The sequence below is a fragment of the Mchenga conophoros genome, linkage group LG17, assembly GCF_057382185.1.
Source record: "Mchenga conophoros isolate Kocher_MC1m ecotype Shallow Benthic linkage group LG17, M_conophoros_male_GT1.1, whole genome shotgun sequence".
NCBI classification, from domain to species: Eukaryota; Metazoa; Chordata; class Actinopteri; order Cichliformes; family Cichlidae; genus Mchenga; species Mchenga conophoros.
In genome coordinates this window covers 9,679,012-9,700,449 of record NC_140542.1, presented here as the reverse complement: position 1 = coordinate 9,700,449, position 21,438 = coordinate 9,679,012, and the positions used below count along the sequence as shown (strand labels likewise).

Sequence of the window (21,438 nt, the reverse complement as noted above, 5' to 3'; positions counted from 1 at the left end):
GTTTTTTATGAACATGCATTGTTTACATTCATGAGTAATTATTTACTTTTTTATTTATTTATTGGATGACTACTTCCACCTGTAGATTAGTGCAACATAGGGCTGCTCAATTAATCGAATTTTAATCTAAATTACGATCTGGGCTTTCAACGATCATTAAAAATGACTGAGCCGATTATTAGCACCTCCCTCGTGCTTTACTCTCGCGCTGCTCCGTGTGGCAAATCGAGCGTACCTCTCTGCATGTCGAACACGCGTCACAACAATTAAGAGGACCCGAGGGAAGCTCGGAAAGCTAAGCAGAAGTTATTTGGAGAGGAGAGTGACTGCCGTTGGTTGAAAAGAGAGGTAAAAAAAACTTCAGTGGTTGGAAACATTATGGGCTCGCAGAGTCAGACGTGGATCAAGTAGACATAGTGTGTAAACTTTGCTACAGTGTCGTAGCTGCACCACAGAGCAACACTGCAAAGTTCACTAAACATAGATGTTTACATTTTTCATTTATTTCTTATATTGCAAACATTTGCACTGTTATCAGTATTTGCACACTATTTTATATTATTTTTTGACAATCTTTAAAGCCATTATTCAATACATTGTTATTGTTAAATAAATATCATCAAATAATTGAGATCTCAATTTCAGTGAAAATAATCGTGATTATCATTTTTGCCATAATCGAGCAGCCCTAGTGCAACAGTGTGAAAGAGTTGCCAGAAACCTGCTTATGAAACACCCCCCAATCCAAAACTAATATCCACTAATAAAAGCACTGCTCAATGGCACTAAATCATTTTAGCTTGGTCTTCAGTTTCACACACTTTGCTCAGCATTTCGTTGTGATTATTAAGACCAGGATATGGGGTGAGGAAATATAATATCCCAGTGACCCTGCTTACAAAGACAGTAATTCAAAAGTGTATGTGAGACTTGTTCTTATCTGATCGTTGACCTTTAAGGGAAGTTATACGGGTTTCCTGTTTATGCACATTGGCCACTACTTCTGTCGTATTTTTCAAGTTGCTCGTTGTTGCAAAAACCACTACCACTTTTACAGTCCCTTTTTTAGTTTGGCATCATCTCTAAACTCTGTTTTGTATTTTTCTTTGAAGTTAATGATAGATACGCCAACTTCCCCAGTAACCAGCGGCCTGCCTCTGTTCTTTGTGATCACAGTAACTGCCATAAAACAGGTGAGAACATAACCACATAGCGGCTTCCTCTTCCTCATGAAAATGTGGAACAAACATGCATGCGTCATCAATGATTATTGTCTATTTGTAGGCAAAGCTCAAAGCTTTTGTTGTTGTACAGAGCACATTTGAAATTAAAGTATTGATTGAGAACATTTGAAGCATTCCTGTTTCTGACATTAAACACGTTTGTTTAGAATAACTTGCTAAATTTGGCCACTTCTGTTGATCAGTTTCTAGTAGTGCCACACATGCCACACACACAACCATAGTGGGTAAATAAGATTATTTTAACCACCTGCCATCTGCAGTTTGTAACTGGTTGTGTTTCACAGGGCTATGAGGATTGGCTGAGACACAAGGCTGACAATGAGGTGAATGGGGCTCCAGTGTTTGTGGTTCGCAGTGGAAGTCTGGTGCAGACGAGATCCAAGAATATCAGGGTAAGATCATCAAAGTTGTAAAGGACCTTAATCACGCCAGTTATTCCAGTTTAGAAAGAATTTCTTTGGTCCAAGAAAATTATGGTATCAAAAAAAGCTTTTTGCAACTCCTAACGACTCGTAACTAACTTTAGCTTGGATGTTAAAGTGTCATTTCTTTAAATTTGTTCCCATCTAAAGCTTATAAATTCACTCTAACACCTAATTTCCCATGGTACAGTATGCAAACACTCAGAGACCTGTTCAAATAAACCCTGAAACGGTGATATGATTCTGTTCTATGTATAATTGTATTTGTATAACTAGCTGCAGCATTTGCCCTTCAAACACTGTGTCATTTTATACCTCGGCTTGTCTGGTAATGGTGGTTGTGTGATGATTATAGGTTTTTCCTGATCTTATCTGACACTATGGAAACACTGTGGGTTGCATGTCTGGGGTCATCACTAAAGACATCACTAAATGTGTACTTTAGTAAAAGAATAAATGAATCACTTGAGGCGCTTTTCTTTGCAAGCTCCTTTGACAACGATGACCTGGATGACTGAGAACCTTCACAGACATACAAACTGTAATATAACAATTAAACATATTGTCTAGAGTGTGAACAATACAGAGTTTTTGTTTGATTTCTGTTCCCACACAAAACATTTGAAACACTCCCAGCGAACCAAAATGCTTCACAACACTTCACTAACCAGTGAGAACGCTCAGTACACTTCTTGGCCAGGCTCTGGAGTAGTAAATAACGTGGAGAATGTACCTCTAACATTTCCATTTACCTAGGCAAATGTTCAGGCAAAACTGTATTCTTTACGTCTTTATGTGGTACTCTACCACATCCTCAAAGCACACCTGACTACAGGACGGCGTGTAGATCTTGCAGCGTGCGCCTAGTACCTAGGTCACATTGACATCAGAACACATTGTCACAATACAAAAACGGCTCTGGAGCTTGTTTAGAAGCAGAGTGAGCCAACATCCTCCAAAGGGTCCAACTGTGGGTGTTTTCATGTATGCTAAAGAGCACAGAGGTCAAAAACAACCAAAAATAAACACATTTGCAAATTTTGATAATAGTTGCACCCCAATCATTTTTAACTTGCCTACAATATATATTTCTTAACAAAGTCATTTAGCTATTTAGTTTTAAACATTTTTAGATTTCTAAAATATTTGTTTGTGTGTGTGTGTACTTAGGAGAAAAACTATCTGTCTGAAAACGTGTGATAATATTGCCTAAGTGATGCTAAACGTATTTTAACTCAATTAAACATCACCGTAAATGTGTGAATACAATTATTTGACAATCCAACTGAAATATAGTGAAAAACTGAACAGACTTTACCCTGTGCCTGCTTCTGTCTATCCATCTAGGTGGGAGACATCGTCCGTGTGGCTAAAGATGAAACGTTCCCAGCAGACCTGGTGTTACTGTCGTCAGATCGTCCAGATGGCACCTGTCACATCACCACAGCCAGTCTTGACGGAGAGACCAATCTCAAGGTCTGACAATAATATGAGTGGTGCTGTTAAACATACTTGGAGGTGTTTAAATCTCTTTAGCTTTGTCACTGTGAGTTTTCAGAAGCTATTTTCACCTTCTTTTCTTTATCGCAGCTCAAGCAAATACTAGATTTTTGCTTTGTTGAAGTGACACTTATATATTTCACTGTATATTTCTGTTTGGGTCATTTAAAGTATTATTTACATAAAAAACAATATTGAATTTCAGTTGTTGCAAACGTGCTGACATGAATGCATGGCTAATAACCTAGTCAGGAAAATGTGAAACCAATTTTATAAATCGTCTGTGATCTGAGTCACTGCAGTGAGTAATTTTTTTGTTTTGTTTTTTTTTGTTTTGTTTTTTTTTTTTGCTTTTCCTCTCATTTTATCCGTGAGTTTTCACTGTTTTTTCTGTTATAATTTTCCCATTGCTCATTCAGAAAACCACATTTGTCCCACTTGAAGCAATGCTTCCCAGCCATCACTAATTAACCTGGTGTGTGTGTGTGTCTGTCTGTCTGTCTGTCTGTCTGTCTGTCTGTCTGTCTGTCTGTCTGTCTTTTTTCTAGACCCATTACTCAGTGGCGGAGACATCAGTCTGCCAGTCAGTCTCCCAGCTGGAGGCATTGCAGGCTGTGGTGGAGTGTCAGCAACCAGAACCTGACCTATACAGGTAATCGTCAATTAAGTGTACAGATCCTTCAAGATAAATCTAAGGGTATATTGTGTGGATTCAGACAACAGATGTTTAAAAAAGGTACTTAGTCCCATTAAACCACATAAGAAAAAAAAGCAACAGCAACTTTTTCTGGGTAACTAAAGCAGTCAGAGGGTTATGTAACAATTTGAAAAAGCTGCTCAGAAAAAAACATGTTTACCAAACGTCTGAAGAAAATCTCGTAATACATGAACAAGGCATCTCTCCATATGTGCAGGTGCAAAAGTAAAAAATATAAATGGTTGCAAGTGCAGGTGGATACTTAAATCTGAGGAAGAATTGGCAGAAATCCAGAGGTATGAGGGCAGATGCACCAGCTTGGGTTGTGTTTGGGTGGAGAAACCTGATTGAGTATACAGTCTTAAAAATTCCACTATGATAGCAACCTTTCCTGTCTGTTTGAGAAACTAAAATCTGAACTGTTACCATTTTTTTTTTTTTTTTTTTTTTAACTATTAGAGAGGAATGCACATTGTGTCTGAAAACCTTTTCAATGTGGGATCCTATTTGATAAAGTAGCTCAAGAATTGCCTGCGAGTTAATGTTCAACTTGAGGTTGGTGGATGAAAAAAAACCAAAAACAAAATCTAGCCAGGAAATTATTGTCACAAGACCACAGCTGAACTTTAAATGTAGGATGAAGATTACAATAGACATTCAGACTAATCAGTATTTATCAGTCATAAGATGTAAAATGTTTTGTCATGCTTGGACAAATGGCTTCATTATGTAACTCTCCATAGGCCTAATTTATATTCACAAAGCACTGATTTATGTTGACTGTCCATTAGGGTGTTTTTTAGATCTTTATTGTAACTTGTCTTTTTTTTTGTGGCATCTTGAATGTAGAATATATAGATGCAGTATTAGAGGTCCATTACATTTGCTGCTCATTATCACAAAATGCATAACAATAAAAAAGAGAGCTTTTTTGTTGTCTTTTTGGGAAAATGCATTTGTTTCTTTATTATTTTTATTGTTATTATATATTATTAAAATTGCATCTGTCACACATTGGGTCGATATAGTCTGACCAAAATTTAATCTCTGAATGTCAGCTTTCTCTGGCATTTCTATTTGTCATTTCTTCTAAGTGCTCTATGAGTCACAAAGCTTCCTTAAGCTGCAGAGGCATTAATCCAATTACTTAAATATGTCAGAGAATGGTGGATGAATAAAAATATAAACATAGGCTTTAAAGTAATTTGGTCATCACAGTGCATGTAAGTCTCAGGTTTTCTGTCCTTTCCTGAATTTTTCCTTTTACTTTGTGCATGCGAACAGAGTATCCTGTTTGGTTTATCAATCCACTTAACTCTGTTTTTTCTTTCTTTCTTCTTTTTCCCAGATTTGTTGGTCGTATGACGGTGACTCAGCATGGGGAGGAGATAGTTAGGTGAGATGAGTTTTCTGTCTATTATAGTACCAGCTATAAGCACAAGAGCTAAGGATACAGCACCATTAAAAGAGAGTGAACATAAAAAAATAAATGAAAATTGTTACTTAAATATGGAGACTGTGCATTCATTGTAAGATGCATAATGTCATTGGATACAGATACAGATGTATTTTTCTCTTGTTTGTATTTGTCAGACCGCTGGGTCCAGAGAATTTGCTGCTGCGAGGGGCCAGGTTGAAAAATACTAAAGAAATCTTTGGTGAGTCAAAATAAAAGGAACAAAAATAAATGGTTCAGCAAAGCACAAACTTCACGTAAGAATGAGGCCGATTAAGAATTCACATTTTTCGCTACATTTGGAAGTATGATTTACCTTTTTGTGCTGTTGCAGGAGTGGCTGTTTATACAGGCATGGAGTCCAAGATGGCACTCAACTATAAATGCAAGTCCCAGAAACGCTCTGCCGTAGAGAAGTAAGCTATTTTATTATTGCTTTTTAAGATGTGCTTAATGAAGTCTCCAACTTAATATTTCCCAATGTTCACGATGTCAGGTCCATGAATACCTTCCTCATCATCTACCTGATCATCTTGCTGTCCGAGGCCATTCTCAGCACCATCCTAAAGTACGCCTGGCAGGCTGAGATCAAATGGGACGAACCTTTCTACAACCAAAAGACAGAAGCGGAGAGAAACAGCAGTCCGGTTAGTCTGCTTTGTTTTCACGACCAGAGGAATGCATTCTTATTGATCTGTTTTTGTGAAGACTGCAGGCTATCGGCTCCAGAGATTAGATGAGTTGAGATTTTAGTTGACATTCCACTTCTTCTCTCTGTTTACATTTGCACCCTGCGCTGTCCTTCACTTTCTGATCCCCGTAAAAAGGGGCCTATAATGTAATGTAGATGTAAGTTAATTAATGGTAAAGATTCTTTGAATTGACATGCACAGTACGTCTACAAAACTACTTGTGTTAGTGTTTCTAGATTTTGTGACAAGACACTAGAAAGGAAATGCCTGTCACTGGGCCAGCCTATCAGCCAACCTGCCAGCAGTAATCAGTCACGGGGAACAATAGCCCTTATGTATTGAGACAGCAAGAGATTAAAAAATAAAAATAAAAATCATAGTTGTGCACAAGCCGTCCTGCTTCCTGGACACCCAGGAAAAAAACCTAGGAAATAATAAAGCTCTTGTAAAGTCTGAACTCTTTCTAATATCCCGGTCCAAGGATAGCTAAACTTATATTTGTAATATTAAATCACACATTTCTGAGAGTCCTTCTTGTGTCTATAATGCAGACAAACGTATATCTAAGTCATTAATTATAATTTCTTTATTTTAATTAGCATGTTAGTCAGGCTCACATAAAGGCTTATACAGTGCAAACATGGCTTTTAATAGCTGCTCATATGTTCAGTCTGTGCTCCTTATCCTTTCCTGTCAGTTAAATAATCAGTCCCTTAATGTCAGTGAATTACCTCGCCTACTTTGGTTTCATTATTCTGTATATGGCTGAGATATATGTAAGCGAATTTATTGAAAGACAGTCTTAATATTCTCCTGCATTTTTTTGTAATGCTTCTCTCATACAGTTTATATAATTTCTCTTTCTTGCAGCAGTGCAAACGACTTGCATGTATATAAATTTACTTTATACTTTTCATTGTACTGCTCTCTTGTCCTCTCTTTAAATAAAAAAAGAATCTGTCATGTTCTTTCAGATCTTAAAGTTCATCTCAGACTTTTTGGCTTTTCTGGTGCTCTATAACTTCATCATCCCTATCTCGCTCTATGTTACTGTGGAGATGCAAAAGTTCCTTGGCTCTTTTTTCATTGGCTGGGATTTGGACCTTTACCATGAGGAAAGTGACCAGAAAGCTCAAGTCAATACCTCTGACCTCAATGAAGAGTTGGGACAGGTATGAAAGAGGAATGAAGATGCCTATGTATGCATATTACAAAGCACACCCTGAACATGGATATGCATGGATGTCCTGCTGTATCATCGGAGTTTTAGTGTTGTATATAAAAATAGCATATACTGTAAAATATTTTACATTTATATGAAATATCATGAATTTTTAGTAATTTAGAAATATGAACCGGTTTGAATCGGTGAATTACGTTTATGTACATATTCAGTATACAGCATACAACTATGCCGACTTTAATGGTTAGTGTACTTCTGTGAGCATCTGTGTGTTTCTGTTTTTCAGGTGGAATATGTGTTTACTGATAAGACGGGCACACTAACAGAAAATGAAATGCAGTTCCGCGAGTGTTCGATTAATGGAACCAAGTACCGGGAAGTTAATGGCAAACTTTTACCAGAGGGAATGACAGACGACTCGCCAGATGGTTCTATGCCTCCCCTGGTATTGCATATATATATTGCAGGCTTGGTTCTTTTCTTTTTCTGTTTTTTTTTTTTAAATAACATGCTGTGTTTGTATCCATCAAGAAAAGAGAGAGAGAGAAAATAAAAATTTATGTCTCATCTTTCCTTCCAGATGGGTGACGAATTGTTATTTCTCAAGGCAGTGTCACTTTGTCACACAGTTCAGATCAGCTACGACCAGTCAGACTGCCTGGCTGTGGGAGGAGACCCATTCTCCCATGCCAACGGGGTCTCTTCCAGTCCCATGGAGTACTACGCCTCTTCACCGGATGAGAAAGCTTTAGTAGAGGCAACAAAAAGGTAAGGTGACACTTGAGCTTCCTCTTCTGCAAGTTTTAGGTTCACAGGTTAAAATTTATGCACAAAAAACAGACTGACGAAGTTGTTGCTGTGCGTTGTGATGTTAGACATTAAGAGCTGGTGGTTGCACCGGACTGCAGAGGTTGCGACACAGGAAATGTGTAAATTGTAGTCTGCATCCCAGTAATGCCACAACAAAACGTCTTAAAGGTCTTTATTAATTTAAGGATTCCTCAAATCTTAGTCTTCTTTAAACTTTAAAGATGAGTTTGGTTTTGTCTGTGCCTTTCTAGATGGGTCAGTGATTGGCACTGGCAACTCACAGCAAGGTTTGTTCAAACCCCAGCTGGGGTCCTTTCGTGTGGAGTAAACACGTTTTCCCTGTGGCAGTGTCACTTTCCTCCAGATACCAGTGACATGCATGTTAGGTTAATTGGTGATATCCTAAATTTGCTGTGGATGTGATGTAGAATAGGTGCAGTCTAAAGTGCTGAGAACTGGAAATATGCTATATAAATGAAAGTGTATAAGAATCCTTGCTTTGACATGATTCATACTGTACTGATTGTGTTAGCTGCAAAGGGAAATTTGGTGGGGGGGGGGGGACACTGAGGTTGGGCTGCTGACCACTTGTTCCTTTCAGTGTTGCAATAATACTATATGGGCAGCAATTCAATATCCAGGAAGCGATTCAAAAACCCAAGCTGACCACTGTGGGAATATGTCCTGAAAGGGCAAACGCAGTATTGTGAGCACATTCTGCTTTGCTGCTTAAACATTAGGCAGCTAAAGAAACTGGAATCAAAACACCACCTCTAGATCTACAAGAAAACCTTGATAAATTGATCATTTCTGCATGTAGCTGTTTAGGACCAAGCTATGGTTTGCTTGTCCACGAGTGTTTTAAGGTCTACTTGGGTCAGACTGACGTTAAGTTCATCGTTGGACGTTTAGCATAAGGCTCTGTTTGGATGTGTGTGTTTCTGCCCATTTTTATGAGAGCTATGTGAGTTCGTCCAAAGAGAACTGCAGTGCATCAATTGCACATGCGCCGGTCTGGCAGACTTCCAAGTGGGCTTAAAGGAAGCATAACCGGAATGACTGCCTGTCTGTGCTGTCTGTGTCGTCATCCATTGTAAATTATAATTTGTACCTTAAAGTAAATCCACCCATTGATTCAGGATCCTGTTTTGCAGGATCACCCTATGAAACTGGAAGTCCAGACAGTAGAGTTCAGTGCTTAGAGTGTTTTGTTTTTTCTGCTGCAAAACAGCTTTTAAAAAGTTTCTAATGCTGTGTAAATTTCAAATAAAGACAGAAAGCAGTCATTTAGACTTAAATTCCATTTATTCAAAGTACAGAGAGAATGGATGGATAACTGAATGAATTATGTATTGATTCGGTGTCCTGAGAAAAATGCTACAGCTTGCAGTTATAGGTAGTTGTTGTAAGATGTTAATATAAGTGCTGGGGTTTGTTTTATTTTATATTTTTTCTCTCTCAGGATTGGAGTGGCCTTCTCTTGCAGCAACGGAGATACCATGGAAATCAAAACTTTTGGCAAGTTAGAAAAGTATGTCACCTTGTGCATTTTTAAAATCACAAATAAGATTACAGTGGATTGTTGTTTTTCTTAATCTCACTCAGGAGATATTCCATGCTCTCATAGTTTTTAAAGTAAAATAATAAAAAACCTGCAGCCAAAAAATAAATCGCCCCTGTTCAAAACGAGTAACTAATCAATGTCTGACGGGTCTTTGTTTGGACACTCAGGTATAAACTGCTCCATGTACTCGAGTTTGATCCTAACCGCAGGAGGATGAGTGTCATACTGCAAACTCCCTCAGGTAATACCACGTTCTTCAGCTGAGCTGTACGTTTGTTGCAAGTGAAAAAAATGAAATTAACCATTAACAATAAAAACAGAAACATTGAGGAGTTGATAATATTCTAAAATAAGCGAAAAATGGAACGCTTATGTTTACAAGTATAATATAGTAAGTTTTTTTGTATTTTATTTTATATTTTTATTGAAAATTGACATTTTAATGCATATTTAGCGTATATGTTCTTGCTGTGTTGCTTTTCAAGGAGGCAAAGTGCTGTTCACCAAGGGGGCGGAGTCTGCCATTTTGCCTTTCGCGACTAGTGGTGAGATCGAAAAGACAAGGCTGCACGTTGATGAGTTTGCCATGGTAAGATTTTTGTTATTTATTTATTTGTTTGTTTGTTTTCCTCTCTAAATATTAACCAGATGCTTATATTTTCACAATCATGATACAGATTCATCACCCCTTAAGCCCAATATTTTTGGGGGGGATTTTTCATCTGTTGCAGAAACACATTTTTTTTTTTTTTTTTTTTAACCATTGAAGTCACACACATCAGCTGCACATGTATTATTTAATAGGATACAAATGACTTACCTGTCTAGAGGTAATATGATTATCAATATGAAACTTCCCGATATCCCTGTGGTCAGATGTCTGAGACAAATTGGATGAAGTTGATACATCTGTCTTCAAAAGAAACCTTTAAATATATATATTTTGATTTATGTCCTCAGATTTGTGTCTGTATGTGTAGGCCTGACATTTTTCAGTGTTACAGTGATTACTTTTGGCTCTCTGTTCCCATTACATTGTAAATTCCTCGCCACAACAGACACACACACACACACACGCACTGCCCTCACATCATGCCATCATACGTCAGTACCCAGGAGTCGGTGGGTTGATTTGTGGTCATCTACCCCTTAGGCTCGCTCTGTGATTTAGAGTCAAGCTTTAATAATTTGTTTTTCTCGTCTTTCTTTCTCTTTGCTTCTTTGTTTCCTGGATTCATTTCTTCCCATCATTCTCTTATGATTTTTTTTCCCAACCTTGCCGACATTTGACCTTACCATCTACCCAAACGTGGTGTCTCATTTTATCCTTCATCATTTTATCAACCTTTCTTTTGATATTTCTTCTTTTTCTTCCCTGTTTTGAATCATTTTTCTAAACTCCATTCTCCTAATTTAATTATAGAAAGGTTTGCGAACCCTGGTTGTAGCATGCCGCCACTTCAGTCCGGAGGAGTACATCGATGTGGACAAGAAACTAAACAGTGCCCGCACCGCGCTGCAGCAGAGGGAGGAGAGACTGCAGGAAGCCTTCAGCTACATTGAAAAAGACTTGCAGCTCCTGGGAGCAACAGGAGTGGAGGACAAGTATGGAGACTCAAAACATAAAATAAAATATCTTGACATTCTCATCACATTCATAACCCGTGCTAATCAATACAGAAAGGATTTTGCATTGAGTATCCACACCTAAAACAGTATTAAGGACAAACACAGTCTCGCTAAACTAATAATACACAAAGCAGGCTTTTGATGTGTGCATTGAACACAAAGTAATAATCTACAATCTAGGCTTAAGTAGAGTCAAGTGAACTAGGTAGACTCAGGTCTTTTTTTTTTTTTAATACAATGTTTGCTATAAATTAAAGCATCAATTCTTTTAAATCAAGAAGAAATTGTTTAATTTGGTCAGTACAATCAGTACACTGAAGTACTGTGGTTTGCTTTTCCAAACACTTGTGTGTAATCTGAGTCAATTTTTAGGAATGTGGGGTTAAGATAATGTTAATTGTAAGTGTTGCTCAATGCTACATGATTATGGGCATCAAATTAGATCAATTTAAACAACTGACCACTGTACTATTTGAAGATGGTCAACTTTAAAAACAGGATGCCATTGTACAGGAGTAGATGATTTATGTGCCACACAGGCTTCTGGATTTTTTTTCTTTATGCTGGCCAATTTCAGTTGACAATTTGTCCGTCCACTTTGGTGATCGAGATCTGGATACCTGAGCAGCTATTAGATAAAATCAAGAACTTGAAGGACCAGTAGGCTTATGCCATGGCAAAACATCTGTCACCCATCCATCTGTAATTTATCGTGGTTGAAGACACTTAAGTTTGTGAAGATGTTTCACCTCTCATCCAGGGGTCCTGGTTATTTAAAGTGTAGTTGGGTTATGTTAAGGGTGAAACCACTCTAAAGGTGCCAATATACCCTCCGTCGTGGCAGGAAGCCGCTGCAGTATTCTCATAAACGTCAGGTTTCACCACTCAGACAATATCGCGTCATGCGCTCTAATAAGGAGGCGAAGTTGTGAAAACCATCTCCCACACAACAAGCAACGCGGTGAGCATAAAAACTGTGAGACCTTGCCCCGTAATGAGCTGAGGTGTGAGTTGACCCATGCCATTTTTTTCACACCTTGGCTCATGTGATAACTCGCAACCTCAAAATGGGACAACCCCCTCCGGGGATTAAATACATTGCACACACCACCTTTTGGTTTTAGAACTGAAGCTCCTTTGAGAGATGAAGTGTCTTCTCAAATTGAAAGAAGTACAGTTGCCTTCTTTTTAAAAAATCTTTTATTCAAGCTCTTAAGACTACCATGACTAGGATGAGACCTTACACAGACAGGTATTCACCTAATTTGGTCTCAAGGTGTAATGGTTAAGTCCTATTGGTAGCTTTACCGGCACTTTAGACATTTTTGCAAGAATCACTAGAATCACTTGGTCAGAGATTCATTTGTCATGTTTATCACTATTTGTGAGCCTTCTTGAGTTCTCAATGGATTTGAAATCTCAACAGTTTGTGCAGTACAGTGGTCCCTCGTTTATCTCAGGAGTTACATTCCAAAAATAACACGCGATACGTAAAATCTGCGAAGTAGCCAACTTTATTTTTTACAATTATTTTAGATGTTTTAAGGCTGTAAAACCCCTCACTACACACTTTATACACTTTTCAAAGACTGGCATGGACGTTTTCACACTTTTCTCTCTTGTTTAAACACTCTTAAAGCTCAAACCTTTGTAAAAGAAAATGACCAGTATTATAGAATGAAACCAAAGGCACCCGCAGTTGCCTTTGACGGTGCAAAGCTTTTCGTCGACATTGTTGTGTTGGTTGGGGAGAAAGCTTACAAACATACAGTACAGCGCTTCAGAGTCACACTGCTAGCGATCAAAGATTTATGTAAATTTGACAAGCTGAACGCATTCTGTACTGTACAGAGACACGGCACGAGATTGATCGACAATGGTGTACAGCCAATCAGGACGCAGAACACAATGCGCTGTTTAAAAAAAAAAAAAAAAAAAAAACATGGAAAATTGCACACAAAAAAATCTGCGAAACTCCGAGGCCACGAAAGGTGAACCGCATTATAGCAAGGGACCACTGTACGCCCAACTGCTGACAACAAAACTCGGAATCTTATTTCTGTAATTCACACATTCCCAAAAAAAAAAAGTAAGTTTTGAGAAATGGACATCATCCACAGTGGATCAAATCTGCTTGTGTTTTGTTGTTGCTGTCTTAGGCTTTTTTTGTCATGGGCTTCCACCCCCCCCAAAAAAGAGAAAAAAATTCAAAACTGAAGAAACACACAGGCAAAACAGACAGATAAACACAGTGGGAAGATTTTTAACAGACAATAAATAGTCAGCAGGGAGAAGAAGACGTCACCTCACCGAGCCTCTCTGGAAATGAATGTTGATGTGTGTTTGCAGCCGCTCGCCATCTGCTCCTCACATAAGCCTCTTGCGTCTCCCACTTTGTTTATCTTTTTGCTCGCTCTCCCTTTTTCCCACTGCTCTGCTTCTGTATCTGAAATGAGATCCTCCCGGGGCACGGATGTTCACGGTCAAAGAATCTCCTCTGGTATGGAAGATGAGATGAAGGGTTCCCTCCAACATCTGTGTAACATGAAAAATGTAATGCCGATTGGCATAAAAATATTAGATCAGATCAACTGTCTTTGAATCTTTTGAAAAATAACTGCAGCGAAAAACACAAAGTAGTCAGTCACCCTCTGCTCACCAGTTCTTGCTAACCCTTCAGTAGATGTGTTAAATTATGAAGCTTAGTTTGATCAGTTCCATCAAGTTACCCACACTTTGTCTGCGTTACCTTGGAGACCAAAGTGTTTATTTTCTCTCTTTCTTGTATCCCTAGACTTCAGGACAAGGTCCAGGAGACCATTGAGGCTTTGCGACTCGCAGGAATCAAAGTATGGGTGCTGACAGGGGACAAACATGAGACGGCAGTCAGTGTAAGCCTGTCCTGTGGCCACTTCCACAGAACCATGAACATCCTGGAGCTCCTGCAGCAGCACTCTGATAACGAGTGTGCTGAGCAGCTCCGCATACTGTCCAGGAGGTAGGTGTGATTCTGCTGAAAGTAATGATGTTATCTGACAGCATACATGTTGTTTAATTTTGTGTGTATATATATCCCCCTGACCTCATATTGTGTTCTTTTTTTTTACTTTTTCTCTGTCTGTTCGCAGGTTAAGGGAGGACCATGTCATACAGCATGGATTGGTTGTAGATGGAGCTAGTCTGTCTTTAGCATTGAGGGAACACGAGAAGCTCTTTATGGAAGTGTGTAAAAACTGTTCAGCTGTGCTGTGCTGCCGCATGGCCCCACTGCAGAAAGCTAAGGTATTGTTGTCTTGTAAGCATTTTTAATTGTTTGTGGGTGGATGGGGTTCCTTTGTTGTTGTTTTTTTGGGGGGGTTTTTTATGTTTGTTTGTTTTTTGTCTCTGCAAATTTTCTGAAGCTCACCTGTGATGCCATTGTTACTTTGTTATGTCTAGGTTGTGCGTCTTTTAAAGACATCTCCAGAAAAACCCATCACCTTAGCTATTGGGGATGGAGCCAATGATGTCAGTATGATACAGGAAGCCCATGTGGGCATAGGTAAACACTTAGCTCACGTAGATACAGACTGTATTGTCTCACATGACATGGTATTAGTGTTCTGCAGTGTGATCTCCAGTATGTCTGTGTCTCCAGGTATCATGGGGAAGGAGGGTCGTCAGGCTGTGAGAAACAGCGACTATGCAATTGCCAGGTTCAAGTTCCTGGCCAAACTCCTGCTGGTCCACGGGCACTTCTACTACATTCGAATAGCTACTCTTGTACAGTACTTTTTCTACAAGGTAAGATCTAGAAAGAGACTTTCTACTTCCGCTGTAATTGTTCAGTCCCACTAGAATGAAAATACAAGACACATTCCCTGTGACTAAGAGAAATCGGTGTGTTTTTATTTGTTTTGTTTTTGTTTTTTTTAATTTAGCAAAAAATTGCATGTATTTGCAGTAACTCCTTTAAGTCAAAAAGGAATTGCACAGGTTGCCTGGTGGGAGTCAACCCAGCTCCAAACAGTGGTGCTCTGCAATCATTTTCAGATTGGTGAAGGTTTGCAAAATATTGCTGTGTAATTTATAAATGCTCACAAATTCAGTCTCAGTCTGAGTGCAGCTGGTCTGTGATGCATCTCTTTGCAAAAGAAGACTCTGCCTAATTGGTTGCCAAATGGGTGTATTCTGGTTATTTTCCTATCTGAAACAAGTTTGCACAGGGCCTGTTTTTACATTTTCAAATAACAAATCACTTATCTGTGGAGAACTTCTACATTTCTGTTCAGGAGATTTGGTTGTTCTCTAAATGTGAATTCTGTGTCTATAGATGGCAACAGATTTGCAATTTTTGCTGATTTATCCCAGTTATTTGCTGTGTAATTGCACGTAATTGCCAACTTAACCCCATTCAGATAACAGACTGACTCTTTTATTGTCATTTTATCATTGTCGTGATACAATTACTCACTGACTTGGTTCCCATCTTCAAAGACACCATCTCAAAGGCAACGGGACTACAGGTTCACTGCACACAGTCACAATAATTTAGCTTGTGCCATGGCCTCCAACCACTGTTTCCCCTAGTGTGACCATAGCATAACTAAGAGCGTGTTCAGTTGTGTCTCCTGTCACTGCAATATTTTTAATGTTTCTTTCCTTCACTCTGTCTTTTCTAGAATGTGTGTTTTATCACGCCGCAGTTTTTATACCAGTTCTTCTGTTTGTTTTCACAACAAGTAAGTCTCACACTCTCTGTATCTTTGTCTTTTTAATGTCAGTGGTGTTTTGGTCCTAATTTTGTGCTCCGCTTTACCAGCGTATCTTATTAGGTATCAGATTGAGTGCATTTTTATAGATTTTTTTTTCTTTTTCGATGTCTCTTGTAGTGAATCTGTGTTAAATAAAAACGAAAATGGATCTTATTATTTATAGGCTTTAAAATTAAGAATCAGAAGTCTATTGAATTTCTGTCTTTTCAATTATTTATGTAGCATGGTTTTGGAAGCCAGTCCCAAAATATTATTAACCATGTAACACTATAGTTTTTACTGGGAGGCCATATTATAATCCTCTTGCCTCATCTTCTAGTACAGTGTGTGTGTTCCTACTCATTTGTTTTTCCGCTTTGCTCCAACTCTGCTCCGCCTCGCTCCCTGATATCTTTAAGGTCTGTTGAACAAGTTGTGGATATCAGTTCTTGTTAATGGGTCATTGATGAGTGAAATGCTGTCTCTGTCCAACCTAGACTCTGTACGACAGTGTTTATCTGACACTGTACAACATCTGCTTCACCTCGCTGCCAATCCTTGTGTACAGTCTGTTTGAACAGCTGGTCCATCCGCATGTATTGCAGAACAAACCTGGCCTGTACAGGTGAGCTTATATGTCATCTCTAGGTGAACACTACTTTGTATATTGTTTTCTGTTATGTCATCATCTATATAGACAGTTGGCCCACTGTTTCTTTTTTTTGTGTGTTAATTGGAATTTTATGTAATGTTTTTAAATTGGCTGTTAGCATCTAGATGCTGCTTGTTACATAAATCATTTTATTTTTCAGAACTGCTAAATTGCAATGTATTTATTTATTCATCACAGTGAAACATGCAACTTTGCTTGGATCCTATGAATGCTCTTAAGGATTATGATTAAAAAAAACCTTTTATTTATTTATTTTCTGCAGGGATATTAGCAAGAACTCTCTGCTCTCTTTCCGGACCTTCTTGTACTGGACTGTGTTGGGTTTCTGTCACGCCTTTGTCTTCTTCTTTGGATCCTACATACTAATGGGAGAGGACACCACACTTATGGGCAATGGACAGGTATGTGTTTTCATGCTCTATGATGCTGATATCAGTCAAATGTTAGTTCAGAGCAAAAAAGGGAAAAGTAGCAAACTGATACTATAGAGTAACCATTCGTGATTGCATCTTGTTGTGTTGCAGACATTAACGGGACTGTTTACCCGCTGGTATTTTTGCACTCACGTCTTCCCTTCATCTTGCACTTTTCTTATCTGTCTCTTTGTCGTTCTTTTTGTTTAAGAGCATAACAAATCTTCCCTTTTCTGTCCTGCTGCATATCTCATCATCTTTCTTTCTTTCTGAAGTTTGGTATTTCCGAAAGCACTCACTTTTTACTGCACTCTCTTGGTTGTCTTTTTCTTCTGTCCTTTGTTGATTACGCCTTTTCCCTTTTGCCTTCATGCTGTGCATGTCTTCAGATCTTGCGAGCTAACAGGCAGCTGGTAAGAGTCTGCTCTACAGATGAATGCATGTCTTCTTAGGGAGCTAATGAGAGAACTCCCAGAAAGATTTTCTTTTAAGTGAAATATTAAATTATTAGTAATGATGCTATTCAAGAGCATGAATTTAAGTGGCTAGTCTATAGCATTTACATTAGTGGTGTCTTGAAATATGCTGAATCAACTCATAGTAGAGTTACATGGCTTGGTTTAATCATTTCCTACCTCTCCTGTACCCTTAATGGCGATTTTTGAGTATATACAGTATTTTACAATATATTATATTTTGAGTTTGATGACCATTAGAATAGAATAGAATTTCTGCCTTTTTCAAAGCGTAGCTGCATAGGCAGAAACCATCTTCACTAACATCTAGTCAGATTTTTCTATAAGTAGGTAGATATCAGTTAGGGGACCGAGTTTGTAAAAGATTTTAGTTTAAATCATAATTCTGAAAGTAGCGAGCACAAACTTGAACTGTATTCCTATCACAGGTCCAGAAATGGTGTTTACTCCCCTGTGTGTCACTATTAGCCCTCAATGTTCGGACACCAGCAGGGTCCTGAACTGGCTGGCAACAAAACAATGTCTCCCACAGCTCTCAACCTATAAGTAGAACAGTGGAGCTACTGATGGTACTCACACAGTTGGAGGCCGAGGTCTTATTTTGGGCACCGTGATGCCAAAACAACTTGTTAACCAAGGCTACAGTCATAGTGAACTTGTCTCTCTTTGCACCACATGTGTAGACTAAAGCTTGTCAGTGATCCAAGGGAACAAGAGCAGTAGGGTAACGACGTCCCTTATACAGATGCGAACACACAGTCTGTACATTTATGCAAAGCTTCTGTTTTCCCCTCCTCATGAAATCATTTTCAGGAAGTGCCAAACTACATTGTAATGCTGTTTATTATTATTAACTGAAGTACTTGTATGTCTGTTTCTGTAGATGTTTGGGAACTGGACATTTGGAACACTGGTCTTTACTGTCATGGTCATCACTGTCACGTTAAAGGTAAATGATATCAAATATTATACCCTATCAACAAACCACTGTACTCTTTCTGAAGAAGCAGTTGTGTTTGGAACGTTTTGTAATGTTTACGACACTCATGGTTACATTTGAAGCTTTCAGAGTAATGAGTGGTGGGTTCATATAATAGCAGGCACTCTCCCAGTCAGATTTGTATGTATGCTACCTGCTGAGAACAAAGCAGCAGGAAGCCAAGTTATTCAGTGAGTGTAAACAAGGGCTGGGAAAGAAGTATCCAGTGACACATCTTCAGCTTAGCTGGAGTTTTGCTTACATGTAGGAATTTATAATAAGTTGACAAGCTGACACTGAAGTACATCAGCAATTTATTTTTGAGTGTTTGAGTCTTTTCTCATGTAATGCCCTCTAAGGATGATGGCTGATGTTTGCATAGCAGAAAGCTGAGAAACACATGCAGTTTCAAAAGGAGACATTTGTATTGTCAAAGTCTCGTTAATGAAATATGTTGAAAGATGTTGTGATGAGGATGATGTCAGTGGCCATTAATTCGAGAAGATAATTTATCAGTGTCACCTCAAGGTCTCTCTTTATAGCACGGAGGAAGATTGCTGTAGTTTATTGATGCACTGCCTGTCCCTGGATCCATGTTTTACACCCATCTTTCTTTTCCTCCCCCTCCTGTATGTGTGTAACGTCAGCTTGCATTAGAGACTCATTTTTGGACGTGGATGAACCATTTTGTGACATGGGGCTCAATTGCCTTCTATTTCATCTTCTCTCTCTTCTATGGAGGCATCATCTGGTAAGAACACCTTCTTGGCAAGTTCTTTTTGCTTCTGGAAAGTGATGCTTTTAAACTCAGTTACTTCCTGTGTGCTGTATGTTTATCTCAAATAGGTCTGGGCAACAGGAACAAAAAAAAAAGCTCTTACCACTTTTTTTTTCAGGTTTTTTTTCTCATATATATTAAACATTTAAATATTATTTTCTGTTAGAAGCTGAGCATGACAAATGTACAATACACAGAAAAATAGAACAATATACAGATCTGTAATTCTGTGTGTCTACAGTCATCTAAAATATTAATTCTGACCAATAAGATGATTTATATAGATTCAAACAGTTTTTGGGGGGAACAACACCAAAAATAAACAAAGCTTTCTGTATATATCATCAGTAAAAATTCAGGAATCTTTCAAATATAAAAAAGAGAACATAAACTAAAGTGATATATTCACACAATTGTGGTGTGCTAATGCTTCAAGACAACAATCCATCCATCCGTCCATCCTTTCACTTATCCGATTCAGGGTTGCGGGGGCGGGACTGGGAGCTATTCTAGCTCCCGTAGTGCGAGAGATGGGGTTCACCACGTGTAGGTCGTCAGTCTGTCGCAGGCCTAACTGTCAAGTTTTTCTAAAATATATAAATAGAAATGGTTTGAGAAAGCACAAGAAGCACAGGATTGAAATGCATTGTTTTTGACCACAAATCCGATCAGGTGGTGAAGTATGATAGCTTTGCAGATCTCTCTACACTCCTGTGTAGCTGGGACAGTGCTGTCTGAGAGAAATGTTTACAGCTAGTTGAACCAGCAGCTTCAATCAACATTTTCAACTGTGCTTACTTGCATCATACAGATTACAATAAGGTATTGCATTGTGCAGGTAAACAGTTAGCTGTGCATGGTGTAAGCATGTCCTTGCTTCAGGTGCTTATGTGGCATTTATGTGGAAACGTGCTTTCAACTCATTTTGCAATGTATGTTGCTCTGCTTCTTTATCAGGCTTTAGCAAAGTCCTCAGATTCTTCTTTTGAATAATAAGCTTGTCCTTTTATGGCTGTCATGTTCACTAACGCTGCAGTAGCACAAACATTAGCACATGTGCTGCTGCCAGCGGCTCCTCCTACACTGATGTCAGTGTTCCAACCATGTCCGTCCCCATGATTGGTTTGACAGGGTACTATTCTCACTGGCCTCTCGTATTGTCTGTGAAAACATGGATGTAGTGAGTTCTATCGGCTTTATATTGAGCATTGTCTCATATTTCTATTGAGGGAAAAATTACTTCATAATGACTATTTTAGTGTTTTATTGCCCAGCCCTGATGTCAAACTATACCTCACACTAGAGCAGGGCGATATGACCAAAAGTATTTATCACGATATAGATTTGAAAATTTGCGATAACGAAATAATTGACACTAGACAAAATACTTTACAACTCCACAATTTTATTAGTGCAAAAAAAAAAATCAATGTATTTTCACTTAAACAAGCAGCTGTTTTTTATGTGCATTAAAGTTATATAAAAATTTTACAGTGCAAATGCAAATTCCTTGCTGACAGTTGAACCAAAAGGCATTTCCAGTGGAAACTGGCCGACATATCCTCAGCATAACCATGTATAATATCCACAAAACTTAAAAAGAGGTTATACACACACAACACGGTAATATTATGTCGAAGCACTGTACGTATCACTCCGCGAGGCTCCTGCCTATGATAGCCGTAATGCTCAGACAATCCATCAAGCGGTGCGGGTTCGTAGCTTAGCAAAATCATACTAAAACATTTGACAGATTTTCGAGCGCCGTGTACGACATAAAATCATTTCAAGGTCTGTAAACACAACCAGAATTCAAACATAAGGCCCGCGGGATTATAAGGGGCACTGTCGATTTTCAGAAAAATCAAAGGATTGATTTTAAGTGTGCTGTACTTTCCAAACAACATGGTAATAACGACGGCCCGCTAGCACGCTCTACCAAAAATAGTGCTTTGTTGTGTATCTGACGGACGAAAGCTAAACCAGTTCCACACCACTGAAGTTGCAGCATTTTTACAAACCAGTTCTGGTTCATCAGTTTCATTCAACGATCCGCTTTCACCCATGTCATACTCCGTCGCCGCCGTGCCTTTTTCACCATGTGCGTATGAAAACAAAGGCACTGCGCATGCGTGTTTTACCCATATTCTATCGCGATATTTAATTTTCTTGTCGTAGCCCAACATTAT

At 38.6% G+C, this 21,438-nt stretch overlaps 1 protein-coding gene across 4 annotated transcripts in view; it reads left to right on the top strand.

Moving 5' to 3' along the window:
• Positions 1-21,438, top strand: part of atp11b (ATPase phospholipid transporting 11B) — a 50,568-nt gene that overhangs the window by 12,267 nt on the left and 16,863 nt on the right. For 3 of the 4 annotated variants that reach the window (XM_085250881.1, XM_085250882.1, XM_085250879.1), the window contains exons 4-28: positions 1,113-1,193; positions 1,529-1,636; positions 3,014-3,142; positions 3,715-3,818; positions 5,212-5,259; positions 5,457-5,521; positions 5,654-5,735; positions 5,816-5,966; positions 6,986-7,183; positions 7,481-7,639; positions 7,775-7,962; positions 9,467-9,535; positions 9,736-9,809; positions 10,054-10,157; positions 10,992-11,173; positions 13,992-14,195; positions 14,326-14,479; positions 14,636-14,738; positions 14,835-14,980; positions 15,859-15,918; positions 16,428-16,555; positions 16,866-17,004; positions 17,406-17,429; positions 18,376-18,441; positions 19,119-19,222. In XM_085250881.1, the coding sequence (XP_085107007.1) occupies positions 1,113-1,193; positions 1,529-1,636; positions 3,014-3,142; positions 3,715-3,818; positions 5,212-5,259; positions 5,457-5,521; positions 5,654-5,735; positions 5,816-5,966; positions 6,986-7,183; positions 7,481-7,639; positions 7,775-7,962; positions 9,467-9,535; positions 9,736-9,809; positions 10,054-10,157; positions 10,992-11,173; positions 13,992-14,195; positions 14,326-14,479; positions 14,636-14,738; positions 14,835-14,980; positions 15,859-15,918; positions 16,428-16,555; positions 16,866-17,004; positions 17,406-17,429; positions 18,376-18,441; positions 19,119-19,222 (2,870 nt within the window). The remainder of the gene's footprint in view (positions 1-1,112; positions 1,194-1,528; positions 1,637-3,013; positions 3,143-3,714; positions 3,819-5,211; positions 5,260-5,456; positions 5,522-5,653; positions 5,736-5,815; positions 5,967-6,985; positions 7,184-7,480; positions 7,640-7,774; positions 7,963-9,466; positions 9,536-9,735; positions 9,810-10,053; positions 10,158-10,991; positions 11,174-13,991; positions 14,196-14,325; positions 14,480-14,635; positions 14,739-14,834; positions 14,981-15,858; positions 15,919-16,427; positions 16,556-16,865; positions 17,005-17,405; positions 17,430-18,375; positions 18,442-19,118; positions 19,223-21,438) is intronic. The other variant, XM_085250883.1, reaches the window with a different exon arrangement.